Source organism: Parambassis ranga, unplaced genomic scaffold, assembly GCF_900634625.1.
Source record: "Parambassis ranga unplaced genomic scaffold, fParRan2.1 scaffold_24_arrow_ctg1, whole genome shotgun sequence".
NCBI lineage: Eukaryota > Metazoa > Chordata > Actinopteri > Ambassidae > Parambassis > Parambassis ranga.
The window spans coordinates 2,454,327-2,465,385 of record NW_021144797.1 but is presented as its reverse complement, the minus strand read 5'-3'; the positions used below and the strand labels follow the sequence as shown (position 1 = coordinate 2,465,385).

The following is an 11,059-nucleotide window of genomic DNA, read 5'->3' as shown; positions in this document are numbered from 1 at the left end:
TATTTTGAACACCCTGTTTATGCCGATGTCCAGCGGTTGAAGTTCTTTGTTAACCCTCCCGGGATTACGGCAAGCTCCAAGTTCATCTGCTTCACCAGGTTTTTTACACCGGCGGTGAGACGGGCGCGAGCGGAGTCGCAGATCAGCAGCGAGGGTGATGCGTGAAAAAAACCATCCGGTCTCTTTACATAAACCTCCCTGAGCCACTCTCATTTTCCCCTCGTCCTGACTCCAGCTGGAAACTTTTCTTTTGGCAGTGTCTTCCTCTTAAAAATGACCGTAGGCAAAAGTTTTTGTCCGTTACCATGGCAACCGACAACAACATCGAACGCTGATTCTCGTGCCCCGTGGTCCGTATTGATACCGTGCTGGTCCCCGTTCTCTCCACAGTTTGGTTCACGGGGATGTCGAAAGTGAGGGGGACCTCATCCGTGCTGGTGATGAGGCTGGGCTGGATGTTTTTGCTGGCAATGTTGTCTCTGCAGTAGACGTGGAAGCTGGCCAGCTTTTCTTTGTAATCTGCAGGAAGTTGCTGCGCCTGTACTGTAGCGTTCAGCTGATTGGTGAATTGCTGCCAGCGTACGTAGTTTATGTATCACGTCCCTGTGTCTGGTACTCAACCCATACATAAGGCGCACCGGATTATAAGGCGCACGGCCGACTTTTGAGAAAGTTTTAGACTTTTAGGTGCGCCTTATAGCTGTGAAAATACGGTAGAGTACTCTTGTGTTACCAACAATGAAAGCTGTCTGCTTTGTTTGCTAAGTTTGCTTCCTCTGTGTCTTCACAGCATGTCTGCCAACCTGAGCAACCAGACTACATATCAGAATGAAACACAGTGTTATGGTGACATATTCTTTTACCTCACAGTGATGGAGGTGTCCTTCCTTCCCATCAGTGTGCTGGGAATCATCCTCAATCTGTTTGTGTTGGTGGTTTTCTGCTTCCACAAGAAGGCCTGCACTGCGCCTGAGATCTACTTAAGCAACCTGGCTGCTGCTGACTTTCTTCTGATGTGCTGTTTCCCCTTTGACGTTCTAGTTTTAGCAAACGATTACATGAGTTCTGCCATATGCAAACTGATATCAACTATCATCTACATGAACACCTCCTGCAGCTGTGGCTTCCTTGTTCTGGTTAGCATAGATCGTTATTTGGCACTGGTGCACCCGCTGTCCCATGAAAGACTGCGCAGGCCAATTTGTGCCAAACTGGGATGTGTTCTGGTGTGGACTCTGGGTTTTCTTCTGAATGTTGATGTTATCGTTTACTTTAAAGCAGTACGTGATCCTGAGAATAATGTTACTGAATGTAGTAGTGTTTATCCAAGTAGAAGTCATGATGTGCTGTTTAGTGTTCTGTATTCAACATTCACCTTCTTCCTCCCCCTTTGTATTATGTCCTTCTGCACTGTCAACATTCTTCATGTTTTGAGGAACAGGGTAACAGAGAGCTCAAACACTCAGAAAATGGAGCACAGGGCCACCACTCTGGTCCTGGCAGTCCTCCTGGTGTTCATGATCTGCTGGCTGCCAGGCCAAATCGCAAGAGTCATACATTTATTACTTGTATATACCCCTAAGGATGAGTGTCTTGTTAAATTATTGCGCCTCATCAGAGTCTTTTCCTTCTTCTTGGGCATTTTCAACAATGCTCTCAACCCAATTCTCTACGTCTTAGTCGGGAAAACTTTCCGCCGAAAAATGAAGGAATTATTCCAGCAGTGCAGAACATAAACAGCAACCACAAGACACACTTCCACATATACAACAGACACAAGTAACAGTTGATGGTGCAAGATTTGGATTTTCCATTAGCTTTCCATGGTCATGATGTTTAATGTCCCCAACAACCATATAACATCATTGCAGGCATCCTTGTTAAAGTAAATGGCATCATTAGAAAATAGGACTACATAATAAAATCCACTAAAGGAAAGCTGCACTGTAGTGTAACTGTGAAGCCATAATGGACAGCAAGTACAGTTGCTCATTGGATGAACTCAAATTGTGTGCAGGATTTCCATCTGCTATTAAATATGTGTAGCCCAACTCAAAACAGTGGCGAAAAACATCAATCAGGTCTCCAGAGTTTACTTCACCAATACAAAGTGCACTCTACTCAATATAGCTGCTGCCCCGATGCGGCCTTGTTTTACTGTCTTTGCATGTGTGGATGTGGCAGATGTTTTTTTTTCATTGGGACATAGTCAAGGTGAAAATAAGTATGTAAATTGATGTATTCTACATTTAATCTGATTATATTTCAGGTTTTAGCTGCAACAAAAGCAACATCAATGTTACCCTGCCTCCTCAAGAATAATTTCTCTCATAGGAATGATCTCATTTCCTGAGGGAAGCATATTCACTGCAGTTATCTGAAGAAGTGGTGGTTGGATTTGATAATAAACGCATTTCATCTATCAGTGCACAGTGTGAGAAAGACATTTAAATTGTAACATGTCAATAAAATAAACATAAACTAAACTAAAAATAAAATTAACAGTCAGGTGCATCACATGCTGGGTGCTGCCTCCACTGCATTTACATCTGGCAGTGAGACTGAGTACAAAGCTGCGAAGTACGGACTGAGAAAGGCCATCACAGCAGCCACAAGCAGTACAGAGAGAAGCTGGACGCTTCGAGACCTCCACTGTCCACACAGAGAGGAGGCCCACAGACATCTGGACCACTGCACCTGTATCTGCCCTGGATTTAAAAAGGCTCACGCTCCATACTGAAATTCAAAAAACTCATTTCACTCAGAAATTCATGCGACGTTAATCACCTCTCGTGAGCCCCAGTACACCCAGAGCGCCAAAGTTCTGGTTCTGGCATGCCTTAAGATGTTCTCCCTCCCAGGCTACTTCCAACCACTGACTTTGACGCACTAGAGAATAAGTACTTCCTGTATCAATGATGGCACAACGTTACTGGGCACACGCAGCAAGGACAGTGGCACTTTATTCCCTAGCTGAACAATGGTCACCACGTCAGCTGGTTTTCTAGTGGAAACCTTCTCCTGGGGCTTTCTCAGCCCCTTTTCTTTTGCTTTCTGTTGATCCACTATCCCAATATTCCTTGGTGGACATACAGTCTTTCTCCACCAGGGTGCCTACTTTCACCAACTGATCCATGGTGGTGACAGTGCCTCTAAGACACCCACTCCTGCTTGATGCTGGGCAACCACAGAGCCCTCTGTTCTTATGACTCAGAATGTTCCTTCTTCACTGTTAGAATAAATAGTAATTTTGAGACCAGATATGTTTCACTTCTTCTTAAGACATACACTATGGGTGCTCCTTGCAGTGACTGAATGTCAGATGCATGCTGTGCAACTAATCACATGCAATGCACTATGCAATGGAAAACATTGGTTACAAGAAATGATTGATATTAGAAAATGTTATTGTTATCTTCTGAATACTTTAGTGGACAGGATGTATTGAATATTTTAAGAGATATGTGTACACACAAATACAAAGATGGTCCTAAATTATAGCTACATTATAAAAGCTTCAAGTTGTAAAATGAAGAAATGTATGGGAGCTAAATGAGCCGGCATTTCTTGATGAGATGAACCAAATGATCCGGCTCAGTAGAAGTGCTGCAGTTCCCACCATGCAGTTTCCTATCATTATTATTGACAGCGTTTCCCATGAAAAGAATCTAAGACTGATGGTCTGAATTTGTTTCATAATGATATACACACGGAAAATCTCGTTATGTAGTTGTTTAATTTTATTCATTGTGTTTAAATACAGTGCTGCTTGAGAGTTTGTAAAGCTTTCAGAATTGTCTGTATTCTTTTATAAATATGACCCAAAACATCAGGTAATTTTCACAAAAGTCCTGACGGTGATGAAAGAAAAGCCATTCAAAGCAATATTAAAAGAAGAAATCTTTGACTTCATTTATATGTGACCCTTTGCCTTCAGTACCACCTGTGACTCCCTGTATAGCAACAGAAGCAACCAAAAGTGTTTTTAGGTATCTATATGTGCATGCTTGCTTTTCAGGAATTTCCCCTTATGTTATGTTTTTGTTTTCCAGGTGACCTGTCTGACGATCTTTAATCTCTTCTCTATATAAAAGCTTTTCTATCTTTCCTGTCCATCTACAACGCTCTGTTTAAATATTGGCATTGACCCATCATGTCCTCAATAAGCTGAACATTTTGACATTTGAACAGTTTCAATAGCACAAACTATGCCCAAGATACGCTGAGCCAAAAAGTGTACGGAAGAAAATATAATTTAAAAAAAAATAAAGTACTGTCGTAGCAACGGCAATCAAACTAAAGAGGGTGAAGAACAATAGATTGATTGCCTAGCAACGGCAATAAATAATAAATATATATATAATATATAGGCCTACAAGTTTTGTATTGAATAATGATTCAAACATTCAAAAATCAACATTACATCACAGGAATGTGAGGCTTTGATGATGTCATCAGCACACTGACTAGATAGTGCCAATCATTTTAAAACATGCAAGTGAACTCCACCTGACGGAGATACATCTCGACACATTTGCTCCATCACTTCTGAGAGAAATCAAACTTCTCACCCGTCCTACAAGGATTGTTTATCCAGACAAGAGCTCAGCAGACTGAACCCCAGCACAGCTACAAAGCTTCCAGCATGGACAATGTGAGATTATCTTTGATAGTCAGTTATCTTGTATGTACCTTAGCTCTGAAAGTGCACTACTGCTAACACTATATATATTCATGATAAAATAAAAACATGTAAATATGAATGTGTATATAAGATATGTAAACAAGTGGTGAAAAGTGGCAGCTGGGAAACTAAATTAGACTTTTGAATGCATTATATTTGTTTACTTTTAAGATGGAGAGTTGGTAGCTTCCAACCTTTCTGTAACTCTCAGTAACTCTTTAACACTTCTGTTAACTCTTGCATGTGCACCTTGAGGAACTGTTAGCGTTTTGGTACCTTACAAGTGTATTTAAGCAGTTTAGTGACAATATTACTGTATTTTAGCCAGCTTTTGTTGTTGTTAAGTTATGGCCTCGTTGCCATAACAACACAGCTAATGGGTAATGGCATCATTACAAAGTAAGTGTCCCTGCTAGCTAGTGAGTCCCTGCTGCAGAATGAAGGTGGACCTACGATGACACACTGTGACATGGTTGAAGTAAAAGTGTGGAAGCTGTTGCACTAGACATTGTTATGTTCGTATCTAGAATTATAATGCCCTCCCAGTGTTCTTCATCAAGGGATTGTAAAATGACACATGGCTCATCAATCAAAACAAACATTGCTTTATTTGTAGCTGCTATCACAGCACTGAAAACCAAGACTTTAAATAATTCATCATGAAATCAGTTTTGGTTAATGACAGTGTGATTATTGTTTTATTGTACTTTATTTTAACATATTTTAAATTTGTTTTAATTTATTCTTTAATTTATTATTTTTAGTTTATTAAAGTGTGTTATAAATAAAGTTGCAGTTGCAGTTTTGTGGTTATACAGTGCTAGAACACACTATAGTTGTCATTTAATTTAATGTAATTTAATTTGGCACACATTTTGACAGATTGCTATTCTCAATTAGGCCACATTTACTAGACTCCAATCATTTAAAGAGAAGAAGGAGACTCTCAACACTGTAGTAAGTCAGGGTAAGGCATGTTGATAGTTGTGTAAAGAAACACATCAAGGTGCTCCTTCATCGTTTTAAAGGACAGTTTTGAACAGGAGGCACTGGAGCTGGTGATGGCTGCAACAAGCTGTAAACAGCAGCTTGAACTGCAGCTGCTCTGCCTGACAGCTGCTGTACAACTGAAGCTTGATTGATTGACTGATTGTTCATGAGCTTCGGTCTTGTTGAGTGTACAGTCTCCAAAATCAGCTCATCAGCTTCTGCTTTCTTCAAGCTGTAAATCATGAGTGTGGTTAGTGCTTGCAGCAGCCACACTCATGATTTCCGGCTGCTTCTAAACTAAAAGCATCATATCTGATGTCATGTTTGGCTCACACTGTGTCAATGATACATCACAACTATATTCAGAGACAAACAGACAAATATGGGTCAAAGAGGAAACAGCTGTTCCAAACTTTGCTCAGATTATTGTTAAGAGGAGGAGGATGGTCAAGCTGACATTAGCTGTTCGGAGCTAGCTTGTTTTCTGGCCATTCGTATCAATGTAAAGTAGAAGTGGCACATGGATGAACGCTGGCTTTCATTCTGAAAATCTGCGTTTCATTCTGTTATGCTGACTTTCATTCCAAAAAAGTTGCCTTCCATTCAGGGGGAGCTGAATTCTGTTCCACAGTAATGACTGTTATTCTTTATAAAGCTCTGCATGGACTTGCAGCAGACTAGAACGCCAGCATTCCAATTCCTGTCATATTCATTTGTTCAAAAATCAGCATGGTCCAACAACGGATCCACTCCTGACCCCGTGTGTTTTGCTGCTTCCTCTCTGCTCTCCCACCTCTGTGTGCTTGTCCCCCGCTGATTAGCTGCCCTGCCCTAACGTGCTGCACCTGTGTCTGATTGTAGACAGGCTCTGCGCTCTTCACATGATTTGTCTGTGTGTGCAGGTATGTTCAGCACAGAGTTAGGTCAGGCATTGCTGTGTGTCTTAACCTGTTTGACCCGGACTTGCCTCTCAGAACTCAAGTTGTTGCTGGTGATCCCCTTTCCCTTTGGTCTCTTCCAAAAGCTAATGGTCCTTAGAATGCTTCTCAGAATCTCTTGCAAGGTAACAAGAGAATCTGGTGGGGAATGCAGAGAGAGACACACAGAGTAAGTACACAAGGAGCAGGGAGGACAATGAGATGCAGGTGAGACACATTAGGGAGGCAGGTGATCATCGGGAGGAGGGAACACACAAGGAAGGAGGAAGACAAGACACCTGAAACGAGAGGAGCCACAGTGCTTGGCTTGTCTGGGTTGCAGCGGTGGAAATCCCTGAGGATGGGTGACGTGGGTATCCAGGATCTCTCCTCCGGGCCATATCCCTGCCAGTCTACGAGGTACTGGAGCCCCCTGCCATCCAGAAGTCGGTGCACAGTGTTGGCTGGATGGCCGTCGATGAGGCATGGAGGTGGTGGAGTGGGAGTACAAGCAATAGGGCGTACAAAGTGTTCTGCCAAACAGGGACTTGAACCTGGACCCTCAGATTAAAAGTCTGATGCTTCTAATACTTCACTAGTACACTTCATGTAGTGCAGTGAGTCCTGATTGACTTGCGATTGTATTTTTATACAAGGGGGATTAGCTCAAATGGTAGAGCGCTTGCTTAGCATGTGAGAGGTAGCGGGATCGATGCCCGCATCCTCCAGCCTGCATTTTAAGAGGGAGGGTGTAGCTGGATGGATAATGTAGTGGACTCCCACCCATCAGATCAATTCCCATGAGTTTACAGCATCATTTATTACCTGAGTTTCCCCTCTGGCTCAAGACTTGTTGAAATAGCACAGAGACACTCTCTGGCTGTCCACATCAGTGTCAGTGAAGATTTCAGACTGTTTATTAAGTGTTCATCTTGGAGCTGTTCTAAATTTGCTGTGGACAGCATACTGCTCATGTCAGGATGGCCGAGCGGTCCAAGGCGCTGCGTTCAAGCTGGGGAACATTCGTCCGTCTAAGATGGGGAAGAAGGGGGGAGAAGGGGGGAAAAAGAAAAGAAGAGGAAAAAGGGAAAAATTAAAAAAGAAAGGAAAGTTGTGGAAACACATCTAATTTATGTACGTATTTCAGGATGCAGAAACTCAAATTGACACTTTTAGGATTTTACTTTGGACCACAGCTTGGATTCGAACCGGCGACCACAGGAATGCTAGTGTTGATCTGCATCTGCTACATTTTTTGGCATCATTTTTACAAATGGACATATGGATAAACGTTTTAACAGTCTGCCTAAAGTAAACGGAGCGTTACTATTAAGCAGGGACTCTCCTGTGTTGTACTCTATTTACCTTTGTTGCATAATACAGACCACAGACACTTGAATGAGACTGTTTCGGATTTATTAACTCAAAATCATATTTTCTTACATCCCAAATAACGCTGTAATCCGACCCATATTTACAAATAAATGTCCCTTCAGTCCCGATCAAAAAGTAACAGGCAAACAGGCAAACAAACAAAAAACTCCTCCTGGTGAACCCCACGCGGGATCCTCTCTCTCCCTGGGCGATCCTTGTCCATAAAAAAATGGTTATTGTCCGTATTTTTTTTTTCGCATCACGGGTCCCTCTTACTCTCCCCGTTTTCCCGTTTTCCTTCACCTGTCTGCCACCGCTGTCCTTGGCGTCTCTCCTCCCCTGATGACAGTCCTTCGTCTCCTTTCACCCACAGCATGTCAGCTGGCAAAATAGATCACCCGACCCCCGCTGTCCTCACAACAATATAAAATAAAATATTACAAAGAATGCCGTCGCCTTGAGCGGCCTTTCTCTATAGGTAATAGGCATTAAGGGACAATGTTTATTTACAGGAAGACATTTCTATATGGCAATACACCAAAAATCTAAATAAAAACATTACTTATGTGGTAGTGCTTAAACGTGGGTGGAAATACTTTGATTCTCAGGTTTAAAACACTGCACCTTAAATAACATTAGTAAGCACCGAGTGGCAAAACAAAATCCACTTTGTGTAACGGCCGTAACTCAACAAATCTTTCAATCTATAAAAACGTCAACACAGTACAAGAGTTTACATGACACACAAACGTAAACTAGTGTCACACGGCACTGTAGCAAGTGTTTAATTACCGTACAGACTGTTTTTCTCGCTAGCTAGTGCAGAATGAATGACGACCGGTATGCGCCATACTGATTCTCTGCTCCAACATTTGTCCACCGTGATTGGTCAAATGTTGGAAATGTTGGACAGTGGGGAAGAAATCCGCTAGCTGATTGGGCGCACCTCCAGCAATTGAAGGCTTGTGATTGGCTCTTGTGTCCAACATTTTCCAACATTGTAAGGACGATCCTTCGCCAGCTGGCGTTCAGGTCGCAGTCTCCACTGGAGGCGTGGGTTCAAATCCCACTCCTGACAGGTCTGTTTATTTCCTCTGGAGGGGAAATAAGTAATCATTTAAATAATTTATCCTCTGGAGGGGAAATAAGTAATCATTTAAGACATTGACTGACTTAGATTCTAACCCAGACCACAGAAGCCAATTGGATGATTTCATCTGATATGATGAGACATTACACCAAACCTACAGGGGTTCTTCCTGTTTTTTCTTGCCACTGTTGCCCTTAAGGAGGTTCAGTCTCTGGCTCTGATTGGATGACGTCACAGGCTGCTGTCAGGTTAGGGATTTAAGTCCGGAATTTTGTCTACCATTCTGGAATCCTGTCTACCATTCTGGCATGGATGGATGTCTATTCTGGTATGCTGCCGCTCGTTCTAGATTTCTGCCTTTCAATCTGGAATGATTTCTTTCAATCTGGAATGCTTTTCATTCCAGAATGCTGTCTTGCTGACTTTTGTCCCGGAATGTTGCCTTCCATGTCGGAATGCTGACTTCCATGACGTCACAGGCCGCTGTCGGGTTAGGGGTTTAATTCTGTCTACCATTCTGGAATCCTGCCTATTATTCTGGAGTGGGTGGATGTCTATTATGGTATGCTGCCACTCATTCTAGATTTCTGCCTTTCATTTGGGAATACTTTCTTTTATTCTGGAATGCTTTTCATTCCAGAATGCTGTCTTGCTGACTTCTGTTACTGAATACTGACCTCTGTTCCAGAATACTGACTGTTATTCGGGAATTCTGCCTATCCTTCCGGAATACTGATGTCTATTCTGGTATGCTGCCACTTATTCTAGATTTCTGCCTTTCATTGCGGAATTTTGACTTTCATTCCGGAATGCTGTCTTTCATTCTGCAAATGTGCTCTTCATTCTGTTATGCCGATGTTTGTCCCGGAATGTTGCCTTCCATTCTGGAATGGTAACTTCCATTCCAGAATACTGGACCTCATCTCAAGGCATCACAATAGTCAGAATGATTCATTATGTGGTGACCATGAATGCAGATGAAAACTCTCATCTCTGGCTCAAGACTTGTTGAGATAGCACAGAGACACTCTCAGTCTGTCCACATCAGTGTCAGTGAAGATTTCAGATTGTTTAAATAGAGAAGCAAGAAAACAAAAGTATATAAAGCATAAAACTCTCTTTCTCACAATAACATGTGAGAAAGAGAGTTTTATGTTCAGTGCTCCCCCTGCTTGTTGGGACAATTGTAGAGCACCTTCCTAATAAAGTAAACAGCGTAGAATGGACAGTGAAGGCTTGTAATCTCAAACGACCATGTGATCGTGAACACAGCCGGCTTGGAAGCAATTCAACTTGTGCCATGTTGGCACGTGAGTACTTGCTCAGCTGTCGGCAACTTTCTGTGATAGCTGTCTGTCAAACGGAGACTCTGGTCGGCGCAGATTTACCTGCGAATGAAATGGAAAACAAGTAAAGGAGCGCCAACACCAATCTGGACAGGACAAACTGGACAAGACCATGCACTCATGGACAGAACCAACCTGGGTCGTCAGACTCTTCATCGTTACCTTTTGCCGGTTGTTGTGGCTGAGTGGTTAAGGCGATGGACTAGAAATCCATTGGGGTTTCCCCGCGCAGGTTCGAATCCTGCCAACAACGGTTCTTTTCATCTCCAAGATCACTTTATGCCCCTCCATCGTTTACAATTAACAAGTCTGATGTGTTAACAACGAGCTCTATGAAAAAGTTCATCTTCACCAGTGCTGCCATTTATATTTACTGTCTGAGGACCAAACCCTGGCACAGTCCATCTGACACTTCCAAAAACTATCATTTTAAAAACGCTGGACCGAGAGCAACTGGTGTGCAGTGAGGAGGCAAAGGATAAAACGTCCCAGCACATTTCAAACCCAGTTTCACCCTGAGGCAGAGACTGCTTCACCTTAAGGACAAAACACCTGGGAAAGGCAGATCTCAGGGTACTACAATAGTCAGAATGATTCATCATGTGGTGACTAGATGAAAAATCTCATCTCTGGCTCAAGACTTGTTGAGATAGCATAG

At 42.5% G+C, this 11,059-nt stretch overlaps 1 protein-coding gene and 1 non-coding gene across 2 annotated transcripts; both read left to right on the top strand.

Annotated features, from left to right (window-relative positions):
* The first annotated feature begins 791 nt into the window (after positions 1–791).
* On the top strand, positions 792–1,772 carry LOC114430571 (B2 bradykinin receptor-like). The gene has a single exon (XM_028398646.1). It carries the CDS (start codon positions 792–794, stop codon positions 1,734–1,736), a length of 945 nt encoding a protein of 314 aa, XP_028254447.1. The 3' UTR covers positions 1,737–1,772.
* Positions 1,773–10,572: 8,800 nt separating this feature from the next.
* trnas-aga (transfer RNA serine (anticodon AGA)) lies at positions 10,573–10,654 on the top strand. The gene has a single exon. It is a non-coding gene; the product is annotated as a tRNA-Ser (tRNA).
* The last annotated feature ends 405 nt before the right edge of the window (positions 10,655–11,059 follow it).

Bases quoted from the DNA above. Each gene is read 5' to 3' on its own strand.
- LOC114430571 (XM_028398646.1), top strand. From the start codon at position 792: ATGTCTGCCAACCTGAGCAACCAGACTACATATCAGAATGAAACACAG.